Raw genomic sequence first — 16,992 nt, 5'->3', positions numbered from 1 at the left:
TGAACCTTCATCCGGGCGGGGGGCACTCTTAGGTATGCACTGGGCGGTCCCTAAATCAAGTTCCCCCTCGATGAATGGCTAGTTCCCATGGCTTTCTGTTTCCACGATGTCTGCATATATGGGTCTATACACATCGGAAGAGGGGAGATCGTCAGGTTGCGGGAAAAATACTGAGCCAAGCTGGTCCAGGATATCTTCCACGGTTATGATTGCAAATCGATTAAATGCAAAGGTGCAAGCGAGCTGGACACGAATGATATTGTCTTCCTCGCGGTGTCTGCCAAAAGCAGGACCAAGGGAGGGACAGGGCTACATGACTTGCTTTCGCCATACATAGCGTTAAGAGTTCGCCACACCTTGCCTAGCTCTGAAGTCCTGTCGAAAGATTCGCAATGGGCAGTCCAGCGTGAAAGGGTGAGGGTCTGGGCGTTTGTACTAGCTTTTTTGATGAGGAGGTTCACACGGTTCAGGTAGCTGCGCCGCTTGTGCTTCCGGTACTTAATAAGCTGAATTGGGTTGTAGGTCACCTGACATCAAATTTCCCACTAAACTTAGTGGGGAAACTCAACTGGTGTATAGGTCACGCGACGTCAGCTTTTCGGATAAATTTAGCAGGGAAACTACCTGAGGACGCCAGGGAGGCCTTACGAAATCGGGGAAGGTTTTTTTTCTAAAGAATAATATCGCATTAATAAATGAGTAGATTATATCATGTGAAATCCTAGAACATAACCTAAAGTATACAGCACTTAGACACAGTACTTAAGACGGAAACTTTTCTTTCCTACACGTAGTAACATTCAGCACTTCAACGTTTAAAAGAATATTGATCCAGAAAAAATGAAAGACGTTTACAAATCTCTCTAATGCGAAATTAGAGCGCAGCTCTTGAGGAGGAGGAAGGAAGGGTACGTAGGGAAAGTTATGCCCTCCGCCGTATTTTCTCCTCCTCCCCTCCTCCTCTCGTTATCCTCCATCTGATAACATAGCATTTTGACTGTTGTTAAAAAATTGAAGCACTCTTATGAATGGGAACAATGAGCACAAAATTCCATTTGTAAATACGTTTAAGCATGTGAGTCATTTTTTGCATTAAAAATCGCGTTTGTAATAACAAATCTAGTTTAAAAGTTCAGAGCAAGAAAATTCAGTTGAAATGTATTACACTTTAAACAAACTTAAGGCACTATTACGTCTCACTTATACTAACCTGTATCACCACTGACCAAAAACCATTTTTTGTTGCGGTGTAATTTCAAAACAAAAAACCAAAAAACAATCTTCCAATTTTGTTCTTTGTTCCAAAGTTTGATGGCGTAGCTCGAGGGCTGCGGTGTTGACATAGTCTACCAAAAGATGATATTGAAATCCAGCTCATAGTATAGACCCGAGCATTGTGTGAGAACTCGATTTGTGCTCGTCATATTCACTGTCGTTCGGGTAGTGGCTCGTGCTCAATCGATGCAAGGACGACATGAGACAAAACCTAACAATGGCTCCAACTCAGGGGTTAATCAAAATCCAGCGCGGGATTATTATAAACATTAGCCGCATATATTCTGCTCTAGAGTATGTGGCTGCTAGTTCTGGCTAGGAGTTGAAGGGGTGTACGCTGCACGTTTTTCTTTACCTTTTTCGGCGGCCACTATTTTGTGAGGAATAGAAACTAGCGGGTGTTTAGACGGTGGTTTTAAAAGCGCAAAGGACTAAGAAGAGAAGAAGGAGACAAGACAGAGCACACCTTCTCTTCTTAGCCCTTTGCGCTTTTAAAACCACTGTCAAGATGTACAACCAACTACCCCCAATTAATTCTAACGGGTGTTTCATAGGTTATAAACGTCATGGATTTACTCAAACATGTATTTTCGCACAATACAAAACCCATCACACAGCATATTTAAATAAAGCATTATATTGAATCAAATTACGATTCATAGGGACTGCTTTATGAGCGTATGTGTAGGTACTTTATTTTAACTCCCATAAATATTCATAAAAGAAAAAAAGTGTCAGCATTTAGGAGGCAACGTTGTTGTGGTTATAACTTCTTCCGTCTGTTCTTGTTGGGTGGCCTCTGCTGAAGTTGTTTATATTTGGCCTTCCATGTTCTCCTTGCACCATTGGTAGTATACTTGCTGCGTGTAGTATGAGTCATCTTTCCCGCATGCATTACCATATACCCTCTCACATTTTTGAGGTACACCACCATCAACAGCGTTGCTGTGAAGATAGAGCTCACAGGCGTGCCCTATAAAGAAAATCAGTACTAGTTATGCTTTCTAAAAACATCGCCGGAAAGGAACTTGCCGTTTATGGGTGGGCAAGGATTAAGGTCTTTTCTGTGGCCTGCCTATGAAATGCCCCAGTTTAGCAGATGGAAATCTCTCAATGAAGTATACACTCAAACTTTACGCTTTTAAGAAAGAGAAAGTATCATTTAATCAGTGGTCGAGCGTGGAAATAAAATGAAATTTCGAAGCTCCATGAAATACCTCGTTAAGGTGAAACTAAGATTTTTTTGTATAAATGATATGCTGTACCATTGTCATACGAATTTGGCGGGGCATGGACAAAGTCAAGCCCCATTTCTCTTTTTTTCGTACGTCAAGTAATTTGGGTGATATAATATAAAATTATATTTCATTTGATTTCGAAGTATGATCTTTGCCAGAAGAGAATACGTTCCGTTGAGCTTTGGTGAGCAGGGCAATCTAAACTTGTACTAGTATTTCGACAAAATTTCTGTTTCCCTGCATCCAGCCCAAACTCGCGTAACACAAACTGAACATACGAATGGCGTACAATGCCTCCACCTCCAACAGTCTTCGTCTTTTGTTTCTGCCTAATATTAAAACAATGAGATAATCTTCTAGACACGCGTCCAAGGATATGCTGAGCAAAAGACGGTGTGTTTTCTTTATTTTTTTTATGGAAAAAGGGAACTCTTTCGCGACTACCGCAGTCCGAACTAGTAGGAAGGCAGCACTTGCAGTGCCGTCTGGAATTGTAAAATGTCCCTATTTAGTTCTAATTAAGCAGCGAAATCCTCTTAAAACCGGCATAAATTAACAAGGATAAATATCTTCATAACCAAGATAACATTTCATCGGATATAGATTATTTATTGAAAAAAAAAGTTTAGATGGAGAGCGCAATTATTCAAAAACTCCTTTCCAAGGTCGATCCATGACTTCCTAACAGAACACGTCGTCACAAAAACTTCCGATCCAACGCTGTCTACCCTTTTCATTAAATCTATAACTTTTATTTGAGTGTTATTATCTCTTCTTTTTATGGTGTACTTTTCTTTTTACAATATTATTCTATGTATATTGTACTTTGGTCAAATAGTTGTGTTTCGAAACACTGCTTTTGGTACATGTGCCAAAACCTATTTTATTATAATGCCCGCTGTAGTAATGTACCCGGGGCGATGTAGATAATAAATAAATAAGCAACAATATTAATAAATAAATAAACAAACTTCGTGAAGCGACCAATTTGTATGTTCTTAGGACGCTAAAAATGCTGAATGTACCTAAATTCTTTCTTGTTTTTTTTCCATTCTCATATATATCTTTTTAAAGCTGAGGAAACTAAGTAATATAATCAAATCACACTCACCGTTGCTTTCGTCGAGAACTCTTAGAATATCACATTGGGTATAGTCAGAGTAAATCAACTGGTATCTTTTTCCAGTTTGGGCATCTAAAAAAAGATTTTTAATTAATTACGCCTCTGAAATTCTTTGAGAAGCCTGACGATAATTCTTAGTGACAGAATTTAGGCTCGTAATTATAAATGAAATATATATTGTTCAATATTTTCTTGTGCAATACATGCCGATTCCTCTGAATATGACACTTTCTATCTGGTGTAGAGATTTATTGATAATAGCGTTATTTCTAATTTTAGAATACTTTACAGTCTTAAAGTGTGCTTTTTTGCTTAACATCTGCTTTTAAAGACAAAGTGGACACCTTTTAGTAATTTTATGGCGTGGTGTAGTATGTTTCAGGCGAATTAGAAATTAGGTGCTTCCGGAAAATAATCTTCGAGAAATGCCACTGGGAACCGAATAATTTTATTTTCTGTTGAAATTTGCGCAGCTCAATTGATATCAAGTCAGTACAAGAACAAACCGTATGTCACAACATATCGTGTTATCGGTAAAAAATTCTGATTTAATCGCGCTGCTCTGTCTTTAAGGATACTTCTACACAACCATCAAATCAAAATCTCTTTCACAAGTACTTCAGTCGTGACCTCTCGTCTTAACTAAGGCTTCTGCTAATTTGCAATTTTAGCTCTTTCAGCCGATCGGCGTTTTGCATGGGTCTGGATGACATATACAGGTCTCCAGGAGAAACAAAGGGAAGCAGTAATAATAATATAAAAGGCATAATTTGAGGTACTGGGGCCTCTTTGAAATCGCTTAAATATTTTGTGTAACCAAGATTCAATTGGCTGCTCTTGTGCTAGTAGACAAAACTGGGATTCAGCATGAGCTGTAGAGTCATAAATGCTCAGCACAGCTCACACTACGGAGCGGTGGGAAAGGCACCAGGCACAGGGCTTATCACGCGAGGAATGCTTTTTCCAAAATATCTGGCAAATATTAGTTGAGTTGATCTGATCAACTTCGAGCGGTGACTAAAACTGACATAACTCTGAACATGAATAGGTTTTGGAGCGGCATGGCAAAACTTTTATTAGTCTGGAGCCACAATGAGAAAATGTCAAAACTCTCAAAATTTTTATTCTTGACTTCTAGTACTGTGCCCTAACGTTCTTCGGAATATTGTTCGGTCTTTACTAATTAATGTTGTAATACAGTTACTTGGGGCCAAATGTGGCGCTACAACAAGTCCTATGTTATTCAACATACATGTGTCTGTCCTGCCTGTGCACGCACTATTTTTTCCTACATTTTTGGTATAATTGGTTTTATAAAAAGTCCCCGAAGGACGGAACCTTTACGTATGGTTAGATTGATTTCCACCTGAAATGAAGCGCATATCGCGCACTGCACTGTCACCGTTAAAAAAATCAGCCTGGTCCGGGATTCAATTCTGGGACCTCCACAAGTATTGCGGAGCCCTTTATCTACTGAGTTAACCAGGAACTGGTAGTCTGTAAAGCAAATAGACGTTAACAGTTGTCACTAATCTTGATCATAGCCACTGCAAGTGTAAGAGCAGTCAATAAACATGTGATGTAATATTCGTGGGGATTTCAGTGGACTTTATAGGCTTCATCTTCAGTGGGCTTTACAGGCTAACGCGTCCGCCCATTCTCATAGTCTGCGCCTGCTAAGAAAAAAAATCATTATACCCGAAGGAAACGAAAGCTGAAACGAAATGTTTTTTCTGTACCCTGGGACATTCCAGTATGCTCAAACAGCAATCAAACTGCGTGGTCCGCAACATTTTGAGTGCACGAACGCTGATAGATTTAGGAGATCCACACCTGCTTCATCGTTAAACAGTTCATTGATTTTGTTTTCAGAACAAGCTATATTCATCATTATTGTGGCGGTACCCATGGGGTAAGTGGAGTTATATTATTTTATCAATTGTATGGAGTCTTTGAATGCTGCCATTTTTGGATTATGTTTATCCGAACTATACGGAGGTGCATTGCGAGAATCAGTAACTTATGTTTCCAAAACTTGTGTGCCGATTCCATTTGTGATAATCTGCAGCAGGCGGACGATTTTTGCAACTGACTTTCCAAGCTCGTACAAAAGTATATCTATGGCAGCGTCAAGGCATTAGGAGCCCTGGAGCTAAAAGCCCATTCGCTGAGAGCACGCTAAAGCAACACCTAGATAAGAAAAACAAAGTGCTGAATTTTCGTGCGTCACTAAAGAAGGTCACCTTCGGCCAGAGATTGGAATCGACTACGGCATCAGAATTCGGCTAAGAGTCGTGTCCTCACTCATTGGACACGAGATCCAACCGGACGCTGGCGTTGTAATCGTGTCCAATCTCTGCTTTAGGGTGGTCATCTTTAGTGAAGCAGGAAAATTTAGCACCTAGGCTTTATATAAGAGGTGTTTGCTAAAGGCCCTTAACAACGACCTAGAGAATCACGTTCCGCAAGGCGCAAAAACCTTTACCAGTGACCTCTCCATTCCCACTAGCTCCCTTTTCTTCTTTTTTTTTTCTCCCCAAAAGACAGGATCTCTAAGCTGCTCCTCGTGGAAAGAAGGATTGTCTCCTTTTTTCAATCGATGCAACCGTGCTGTGAAATAATTACGTCAATTTTGAAGAATAAAAACACAAAGGGAAAAACAGACAACCACTCTCTTGCAGTTAGAAGGAGCAGCGAGGTAAATTAATCTAGAAATGAGGAAAGTAAAAAAAAAAAAGAGAAACGAGACTGATTAAAAATACTTTTTTTTCTCGATTGTGCAATTACATGCATTTCTTGAATGCATGTAATTGTGGTTAAAAAATTCTACCTCACGCTTTGTCACGGTTAGTGACGCAGATGAGACGTTATTTTGTACTTTGATAAAGCGATCAGCTTGAAATCTTTTTTTTTTATCTATGGCGCTGATAATGCCGCCTCTCCACCTGAACCTACACCCCCAAGGTCTTTGTATCGGCTTAACTTTGTGCACAGCTGAAGAAGCGTGTTACATGAATCCCTGTAGGGGATGTTCAGTTATAATTTGCTTCATTGTAATGCCCACTTTAGCAATCGTTCAGAGAGCGTCGAGTCTGTAAGAGAGAGGTCGTCTGCCCTCGACCTTTGCGTTTTATTTTTTCAAATTGTCGCTGTCCTTTTTTCTCGCATGGAGAGGGGAAATCGAGGTGTAGTTTCCATTCTTTTTGGCTGATTGTCGTGAACTATAGTTTTTGTTAGAAATTGGGTGGATGCCGCTAAGAAATGTACCCTCCCTATGTCATGCTTCCCGCTCAACCGCAGAACCGGGTGTAAACAAAATGCACATTGTTATTTTTTACCACAAAAATAAACTACGCATTGCCGAACGTTCATTCTGCGGCCGAATATGAAGCTAACGGTTTGAACCAGATTACAAAATCTTTGAACTAACCTTTATCTCATTCAAAAATTATTAGTGATTTTCTGAAAATTTCAATTAAAAAACTTGGCCCGCTTTCGGGAACTGGCCTTATTTAGCTCTATGCACTCGAGAGCTCCGTCGGCGCCATTCTCTCATTGAAAATATGAAAAAATCACATCTAACTTCTTCATAAGATAACGGTTACTTTTGTAAGTTTAGTATCTGGTTCGAACTACTAAAGTTAAACTTTGCGAGAAAATAAGCGTTTTGCGATGCATTGTTTTTCTTCGCACTAAATAAAACTCTGTACATTCTTTCTTGAGAAGGGGGAACCTTGCACTTTTTAGAACGCGGCATTTACAGTTAAGAAATATTTGCCAAACAGCTGTATTAGGTAACTAAGAACGATTATCTAAAAAAAAGATTAAAATTTGCTTAACGGTTCCATGAACAAGTTGTTAAAACTGCTTATATAACAGAAATTGCACTTGAAATAAAACATCTTTGCTGAATATGTGTTTACTTTCACTAAGTGTTTGTTTCTTTTAGATTGAGGTAAAATATAAAAAGCAGTATTGGAAAAGAATTACCGAGGCTTTTTATGACTCGGCTTTTCCACGCCACTCCTGAATTATCCAATTCTAACGCGGCGCACATGTTGATTTATGCATGAGTTAGCGTTCAATTTAATTAAATCAAATTCACAAGCACACTGAAGGCTCTCTTTTTTTACATGGGTTTGTAAATCAACGGTGACGCCGCAAAGCGACTCATCTCCTAGTCATCATCCGATGTTTCATAAAGACTTTTATTTCAACGTAGTGCCCAAAATCTGGGGCATACGAGTAGCCCTTGGAATTAGAAGCAAAATATAAGATCTTAAAATCTGAGAAAAATATATTTTACTATTTCTTTACATAAGCGAGATCTGATGAAACCTATGTTGCACTCTTTTTCTTACCTTTTATCTTGCTCACGAGCATTGCGTTGTCATTTTCTCGTTCGTCAACATGCATATCTGTTTTATAAGGAGCTGCATACAATGTCACCGTTCGTCTAAACAGAATGAACACAGTGGTTAATGTCTTCAAAATTGCCTCAAATAATATATAAAATGCTTAATTAGCTTACTTCGTGCTTGTGTTTTGGTTTCCCATTCTATATTCCTGGACAAATTCGTAAACGTTTTCAGCCGGTTTATTTTCGCTCACTTTCGCATACACACAAGTGTTCTCCCTTGTATATGTTCGATAGTACAACCAAGATTCTCGATCGGGGTTATTCAGAGCCTGAAATTAAAAAAGTCGATCTTATACGTATAGCTCACAGATTGCAACATACAATTTTGAGAACGATTTATTTTGCCCCGTAATGCCGCGTGCATGGTCAAGAGGGAACGCTTCTCCGTACTTCTAGAAGATTCTCTGTTTACTCTCTCTTCGCACGCACCTTCACCAAAAATGTCGCGGATAGAAAATGATCGTCAAACGTAAAACTCCAAATAAAGGTTTAATCGGTGAACTTGTGCAAGAAATAAATTAAAGAGCGCCGAGAAAGCAGCAGCAAACTTTGGGGTGTCGGCGTGACAGCTGGATAGAGCGTGAGTCCGAGAGTGAGTGGGCAAGGCCCCGCTGGGCTCCTTATCTACTGCACTTTACTATGGACGTTCTGCTCTTGTGTCCATATGCATTACTGATGGACACAAGAGCAGAGTGCCGAAAAATCTCCTTCTCATTGGATGGGACGGCCCCGCTCTGGTTAGAAATCCACGAAGAAGTAATCACCTCCAAGGAAACGTGCAAAGAGCAGCTACGCCACGCCTTTGCGAGCCAGCAGCTTCGGAAACGCGCTGAAGAACTGCTCCAGGCGATAGTTCAAGGACCAAATGAAAGCTTCCTCAGGTTCGTCGAAGACGTCCTCCAACTATTCAACCGCGCAGAACCCCTTGCGCAGGAACCGAAGAATGTTAATACCCTCATGCAAGGAGTAAAGGAAAGTACCTTCTAAGGCTTTGTGCGAAAGTCTCCTGCGACCGTCGATTCATTCGTGACGGAGGCCACAGACATCGAACGGGCCATACAAGAGTGAGCCATCCATTACCAGCGACTACCCAACGTTGCTGCCCCTGCGTCGACTAGCCTTGATGCTGGCACCAGCCTCTTTCCGCGACGTCATCTATAAAGAGCTAATGAAATTAATGGCTGCTGCCGATCGTCCGGCTTCACTCTCCGTCGCCGAAGTAGCACGAGAGGAAGCTCAGCGAGCCGTTCAACTGCAGACTCCCATCAACGCTGTGACAGCCCTTGATGAAGCCCCTTCGATACCGTACGCTGCGATCTCCAGGAGGCCACCACCAGTTCCCCGTCAGTACTAGGTGCCGAATCGACGGGACACTTGGAGGCAACATTATGTTCGACACCAAGACGACCGGGCCCAGTGCGCCCGCCCGGAACCACCTGCACCGATTGAGACCAACGTGCGGCGAACAGGCGACCGTCGGCCGCTGTGGTATCACCGCGGGGATGCCGATTACATCTACCGCCGTTGTCTCTACCGGCAACTATGGCTGCGTGGCATTACTAGGAGTCGAGACGAGGCAAGAAAGAACCGAGCGAGTAATCGCCTACGTTATAGGCGCGCTTAGTGGAACGCGGAGCAAAATTACTCGACGAGTGATAAGGAAGGCCTGTACCGTTGTCTGGCCATTAACAAAATTCCGACCGTATTTGTACGGAAACCCGTCTTGAGATGATTAAAGATCCATTAGGACTCCTTGCTCAATGGAACCTATGACCACAAGAGTCCGACGTGACCGTAGTCTTCAAGTCAGGCAGAAATAACAGCGACGCTGAGTGCCTCTCCAGAGCAACCTTCGAGCCAGCTCCCATCTGCACCAACAGCGACGACGGGAGCTTCCTAGGAGCAGGAACGTCAATGACATGGCGAAACTCTAGCGCGACGATCCTGTACTGCGCGCTCCGATTGGGAGGACGACCTGTGTCTTCTCAAGAGCATTGCCAACCTTCACCATTCAAGAAGGCGTCCTCTTCAAAAATACGTTTAGATACAGCAGCTCTTATTTGACTTGCGTACGAAGAATATAACAGATCAAAATATGAAAATTTGGTGGTTACTTCTAAAGAAAGAGAGGCTATGTATTGTAATGTTAGAACCAAGTTGTTCTTTTTTTTGTGAATAACAGGCGAAACACCCGAGTCAAAAGGGAGCTTTCGTAGATCGCTTGTTTATCTCCGAATCTCGCAGCAGAGGTAGACACTGCTACTGAGGATACGCACCGCTAGGAGTTTGTCTGCACAATTCGAGGGATCATTTCCGGATGCCGTAAGCTAGCGGGATGGCGGGTGGGGTTGCAGCTTTCGGTGCCTTGTCAGCTTACAGGTGAACGGAGTGCACCTACACTCTTTTTCTTGAATACAATATTTCATTGTTACGAGAACCACCATAAGACGGGCGTATGAGAAAGGAAAATTAGTGTGGGGAAAACATTTTTGAAAAAGATTTCAAAATTGCTTCGATAGTTTTCGGGATAACTGTACGAAAAAAGTAACGTGAAACTAATTTGTAACGTAACCAGTAAAGTAACCCATTATTTTTCAGCGAAAGTAATTTGTAACAGTAATCCATTACATTTGAGGCTCGGCAATTTGTAATTGTAATCCATTACATTTTTCAGGTAACAAGCACAAGTCTGATATTTGGTAATTAGTTTTCTTTCTTCCCATTTTAATCATTCGGAAATTCATCAGTCCATATAAACTTTTCTAGAATGAATAATAGCAAAACTCACTCCACTGACTCACTTGAGTAATATGGCTGACACAAAAATTCAAAAATATCATGTCAAATTAAATTCAAACTTGCCTTTTGAATGTCTTGATATTGCCAATAATTTTTGTCCTCGTCCATTCGTGTTTCCCCCGGTGTCGCATCGACAAGTATTGCTAAGAAACACCATAAAAAGGAACAAAGTATCAGTTCCATCTTAATGCAGCAACTGTAGAGATACTCTTGTGGTTGCAAATCGGAGCATTTATACTCGGAGCAAATTAATGTTTGACATTTCACGTGTTTAACCTTTCACTGCCTTGCGTGAAGGAACTCCACATGCAATTGTGTGTTAGGGCTTTTGCGTCATCAGGCATTTCAAAAAAGTTGAAGCTCCTAACATTTTATGTTTTTATTTGTTGATAAAAATGGACAATAGGCTGATCTCAGCAGACAGTTTGACTACGCCACCGTTGCTGCAATACATCGAGGGAACTTTAGTCTTTCTGCACGTGCGACAACCTCGCTGGAGCCCTACACCTGTAGACCACGAGCAGCCACACGAGACTTCTCGTGCACTGCCATATGCTTCCTTTGAACTAAAGTTAGGGCGGCTTCAGGCATGCGCCGAACGCTTAGTGGGATCGGACTATTATGAAGTCTTAAGGCCGGTTCAGACACTTGCGTTTGAGTGCGTTTGACTGCGTTGCGTTGAGAGTCGCAAGCGAGTCACCGGCACATCTGTGCTTCGTATGAGGCGTGGAATCCAATTCAAGGAATCATCTTGGCTCGCGATATACGCAGCAGGGATGTCCTGATGTCTCGCAGCCGCAACGCAGTCAAACGCAGTCAAACGCAACTGTCTGAACCAGGCTTTACTCAAGCGTCCTATAGTTCACGTTGTTCTCTTTCAGTTAGCGGCAATATTTTGTTTTGTGCCAGGAATATTTTAGCCTATTGCAAAAAGCTGAACACGCAAATAAGACAAACACGTGTTTAGTACGCGTTTCATCAATACCGTCGTGATTTTCTGTTCGCTAGTGTGAAACAGTTTTAGAAGAGTTCTGGCAGCCTTCTTCTTATCACACGTGAATTTTTTTTATTAATTGAGGCTTTACATTGCCCTCCTATTTCTCCTGTAATGCACTTCCAACACCGGCAAAGGAACATTTTTTCTGGTGTTGGAAGTGTTGCGACTTTTCCTCTTTTTTTTCTTTTTTTTGGAGGGGGGGGGGGAGGGAGGTATTTTAATTTCGTTCACAACGCATTGAACAAAAATCTTCTTTTTTTTTTTGCAATTGACAAAGCTTTTTTTGCAATCCTCTATGTATAGATGGTGGTTAAAATGCGTTGCTGCTGAATTTAGGAATCCTTTGCTCACATTCATTGTGCAACACACAAGTATATTATTCAAAGCAATTTTATGACATCATTCTAAAAAATGCACCCTTAGCTACAAAGGCAACAATGTTTTTATTACTCAATTAAACACGAAAGTTCTCGTCGTTTATTACTCAACAAAAATGCAATGCTCAATAAACACAGTGTTTTGCTATAACCTATATATTTTCGTGTACCGAAATGGCATTAGCGTTCCAACGGAGCATATTTACTGCTGCAGTGTTATATTAATGCGAAAGCAATAAATGTTCCATGGAGTGAGCCGGCGTTATCTGATGACTGTAGCAGCCAAAAACGGCACCTAAATACCAAGTGGCTGAGAGCAGCGGCACCTAAATACCCATGGACTGAGCGAAACGGCACCTAAATTATCATTGGCTGCGCGAAACGGCACATAAATTCCCATTCGCTGCAAAGCGGACGCGCTTCAGAAATAAAACACAAAGAAAGGCACAGCAACGCAATGCTTCGTCACGGAAGCCGTCGTGAAGCCGGCGAGGTTCGCCGCGCCTGCGCAGTGGGGGAGCGTGATATGTCATCTCCGGAGCGCCGTGGGAAAAAAAGAAGACGTGGCACGCCGCTGGCAGGAGCGTGTATGATTTCGTATTCCTACACGTAAGCAGTTTTAAGTGTCTGCCGAAATAGTAGCCCATCCACGTCACATTTATGCTGTAACAGAAGGCACGCCACCATAAATGTAAATGAAGCAACTTACAATTGTGTTCCTATTCCAGCTGTGTACATAAGCTCAAGCCCTCTTTCAACTGCTTAGAGTCACGAATGACAAACGTAGAGGCGGCGAATTAACTGAAGAAACTAAACGTTTATTGAGGCGAACTTGGGCCCCCCAAAAATCCCGGAAGGTTAGCGTCACAGGCGTCGACGTCGGTGGAACAGCAGGGCTAAGCGCTGGAGCGAGGCTGACTCCGGCTCGCCACGTGGAGCCCCGTATGTGCATGCGTGGGCTTCTGAAACAGTCGGCGTAAAAGGTTCGTCACCTAGAACGTTCGAACCTCGAATAAGCTACAGGGTTCTAAAATTTACCAGAACGCGACATTTACAGCAGCAACAAAAACGTGTATATGCGGCCAGGCATAGAACCTCGGCTCTTTGCGTGAGAGCCAAGCACGATAACCGCTCGGCAACGGGCGCACTGACACCAGAACAAGTATTTTAGGGACGCAGGAAAAGTTGTCCACAAGTTTTATCTCGAAGAATGCTTTTAATCTGAGGTTGGTTTATCTGTGCTGCCAACCATCTAGGCACATGCCGGGATTCCTGAGAAACATGTTAAATATTTCCTTATGTTTTTTTTTTTCCTTCGTAGATAGTAGCAGCATATTGTCCTTGTCATAAAGAACTTCTTTAAAACTTCATGTGTGTCGTTCAAAGTACGGAGTTTTCTGTAATTATCCAAGACATTTTCTAGAGTGCTCCTTGTTTATGTGTACCTCGAGACACCATTGGAGGTTCCTCCGAAATGATTGCCTTTTTGCTGTTCTGGTGAGATGGTTATTTGGGTCATTTGGTTCATAGGTAAGGAAAACAACGCCTTTATCTTGTCCCTCTTGCCTTGCTTCTTGTGTTACTTCGGTGCTATTTGTTATTTTTCTTCTGTAGCTTTATGATTTACAGGTCAGGTGCTGCAAATATCTTTTTGCGGCCACTGCATGAATACAAAGAGTTTGTTCTAGCAGTTATTATGCCAGGAAGTATAATGTGCTCTCATTACCTCGAACGTGGAGAGGCCAAGTGGGGAAAATCAGTGGCCGAAGCTATATTTAATAGTTTTTTGATACCGAAGCATGCAGTTGTGGAAAATATCTGTCAACGGACGTGGGTGTTCCCAAATGAAACGCAATTTAGTCATCTTTTGAAGTAATAGAGGCGTGCATATAATGTCTTCTACATTCCTGAAGTTCATCTTCATTCAGATATTTGCTCTGCACGTACAGCTCACAGGCTTGGCCTAGAAAAAGACGATTTAAGGTTATTTTGCGAAATATTTTTTATTATGGCGAGGGTTCCGTGTTTTCGGATTAATCCGAAAAACTCCGAAAACACCGGCCGGTAGAATTTGAGTAAAATTCAAATTTATCTGATCAAGTCAGAAGTTTTGTGTACCAAAGCCACTCCCCCTCCCCCCCCCCCCCCCCCCCCCCCCCCCCGCGCAAAAAAAAAGGAAGAAAAAAGAGCAAAAGACGGTTTATTTACAGTTTGATCAACCAAAAGTTCTGAGAAAATGCCACCATAATCATCTTACAAATCTCAGACCGTTTTCAAAAGGGGTCTTGCCGCCTGTCTCGTCGAGGTTGGTTCAGGGCACCAGGTCATCGTACATTCGGCTCATGACAAACGCCAGTCTTCGTTTCCAGTTTGCGCCGTGCGATTTGTCAGGGTATGTTTTTGCAATGCTGAAACCTAATTGACCATAGAGACTGTATAAATTAGGAAAGAGGGACGGTTGAAACTTCTCTATTACATCCTTTACCACGCAACCTCGCGTGGCCGCGGGATAGGTTGATGGAATAGGATGGGATTACTACGAGCTTTCCAGCGACTACCTCCTGGAGTTGATTGATATTAAGGTATAAGTGTTTATCGAGGCAACACTTTAGTGCGATTTTTGTCACGTGACAAATTAGTAATGCCAATAAAAATGGCACAAATGCCAAATTCATCAGAACAAATTTTAATCGATACAAGCACGTTTAACTTTTTATCTGGCATACATCCGTTTATTAGTTATATATTTATTTCTAATGGGAAACACTGCGAAATTAAGCTTCAAATATCGGAGAATGGGAATCATACAAACATAAATTCCGATAAATTCCGAATTAGACAAAACCTAAACTCCAAGAACACGGAATTTTAATTATAACTCAGTTCCAATCTGTGGTACAAGCTGAATATTTGGTGCTATTTATATGCTCCCTCATAAGCACTACATGCCTACCGCCAGACGATGTACTTGTAGCATGAAAAAATTTACTAAACTCATTCAGTGAAAATGACGAGTGATAATAAATTACAGACATTGCGTCTGTAATATAATATCACTTGCCACTTTCACTGGATAAGTTGAGTCAATTATATTATATAATATTATTTTGTGAAACAGAAAATGAACATGATGTTAATGCATTAAATGCCCACGTGCAGCGAGCTGGACTGCAATGACAATAATAATCCCGGGAGGAGGCGAACAAGGTGGACAAAGACAAACAGAAATCTCTAAACTCAGCTAGATGACTGCGGCACTACTGAAAAAATCCGCCTCTTCCTGATATAGAATCAGGAACCCGTCCATTTACAGCAGAGCAATCCATCAACTGAGCTATCAACTGAACACCAATAAGGGTGAACGGTTTGCATTCTACGTTTATGATGTTAATGCAATTAATAGAAATGTGCAGCGAGCTGGAATAACACCACAATAATAATCCCTGGAGAAGGGAAACAAGGGGAACAAAATCGTTCGTTCCCTTTGTTGTTAGACTTGTCACGCCTGCGGCAAGTCGCGGCTGTGACAAGACACCCGTTTGCTCTAGTGACGCCGAATTCTTGGTTCTTTCAGTTGGTAGAGTGCTCCGCGGGGAATGGAGAGGTCCCTGGTTGATCCCAGGACCAGGCCGATTTTTAAACCGCAGCGTAACCGTGCTTGCATTATGGGAAACTCTCCCCTCTAAATTTAGCTTCAAAGCTTTCCCGCTAAATCTAGCGGAAAACGTTTTCCCCGCTAAATTTAGGGGGGAAATTTTCCGTTAATTTTAACTAAAAAATTCCCCGCTTACTTTTGTCAAACGGTTAATCTAGCGGAAAATTTTTTTCGCTAATTTTAGCGGAAAGAATTATCCGCTAAACTTAGCGAAAAAGAAAATGTCCGCTATATTTAGCGGGGAAAAAATTGTCGGGAAAAATTCCTCGCTAAATTTAGCGGAAACTTTAGCGAAAATTTTCCGCTAAATGGGAGGGGACCAGGAGAGGAGGATAGGAGGGGGAGGGCGGGGCATACCCTCCCTTTCGTACCCTCCCCTCCTCCTCCTCAAGAGCAGCGCTCTGATTCGGCATTACAGAAAATTGTAAACGTCTTTCATTTTTTTTTCAGTCGCGCACCAGTCACCATATATGTTCGCAGATTTTCGTTTGTCCCCTGTTCCCCTCCAATACCAATGCTGAAACTATTGAAGGATAAAAAACATTGGTGCACCGTATGTACTACCGCTCAGTAGGCGTTTATGAAAGAGTATTAGGGAACGAGTGAGTAAGCACCTCTTTCTGAAATCTAAGTACTGACTATTGATGATTTATCAATCAGAATTGATTGTGACTTGTTTTCTAAGCAAATAGTACTTTTCAGCATTTTCATAGCGAGAATTTTCCCTTTTCTACAATTGTTTAATCATTATTAAGTTCCACTCGTGCCTCAAGGTCTGCCGAAGCTGATATAATAAAATCAAATATATATTTTAGCATTATTAAATCTCGTTTTAAATTATGGGATATTTTATAATGGAAGCTCCTCCTCCAGAAATATGCACGTCTGTGCGCCGGCGACTAACTCACGGCAGTGCGTTTTATCAGAACCAGCCTGGTTAGCATGGCGATGTAAGCAATACAAGGTACACAGCACTAAATCATAAGCACAGCAACGTATCCAATTTTTGTTTTAAGATGGCAAATATTCAGAACTAGAAGAGCATTGAGAATAAAGAAATTATTCCCTAAGAGTAACACTGTCATCCACGGCGGTCGTCAGTGGACGA

At 41.7% G+C, this 16,992-nt stretch overlaps 1 protein-coding gene across 1 annotated transcript; it reads right to left on the bottom strand.

Moving 5' to 3' along the window:
• Positions 1-1,944: 1,944 nt before the first annotated feature.
• LOC8024467 lies at positions 1,945-11,038 on the bottom strand. Its single transcript, XM_040213912.1, has 5 exons — positions 10,919-11,038; positions 8,168-8,325; positions 7,998-8,092; positions 3,625-3,708; positions 1,945-2,248 (listed from the first exon to the last, which is right to left on the bottom strand). The coding sequence occupies exons 1-5, from the start codon at positions 11,036-11,038 to the stop codon at positions 2,088-2,090; spliced, it is 618 nt and encodes a 205-aa protein (XP_040069846.1). The 3' UTR covers positions 1,945-2,087.
• Between the last annotated feature and the right edge of the window lie 5,954 nt (positions 11,039-16,992).

Source organism: Ixodes scapularis, unplaced genomic scaffold (assembly GCF_016920785.2).
Source record: "Ixodes scapularis isolate PalLabHiFi unplaced genomic scaffold, ASM1692078v2 PGA_scaffold5__190_contigs__length_132052651, whole genome shotgun sequence".
NCBI lineage: Eukaryota > Metazoa > Arthropoda > Arachnida > Ixodida > Ixodidae > Ixodes > Ixodes scapularis.
This window is presented reverse-complemented; position numbering and strand designations above follow the sequence as displayed.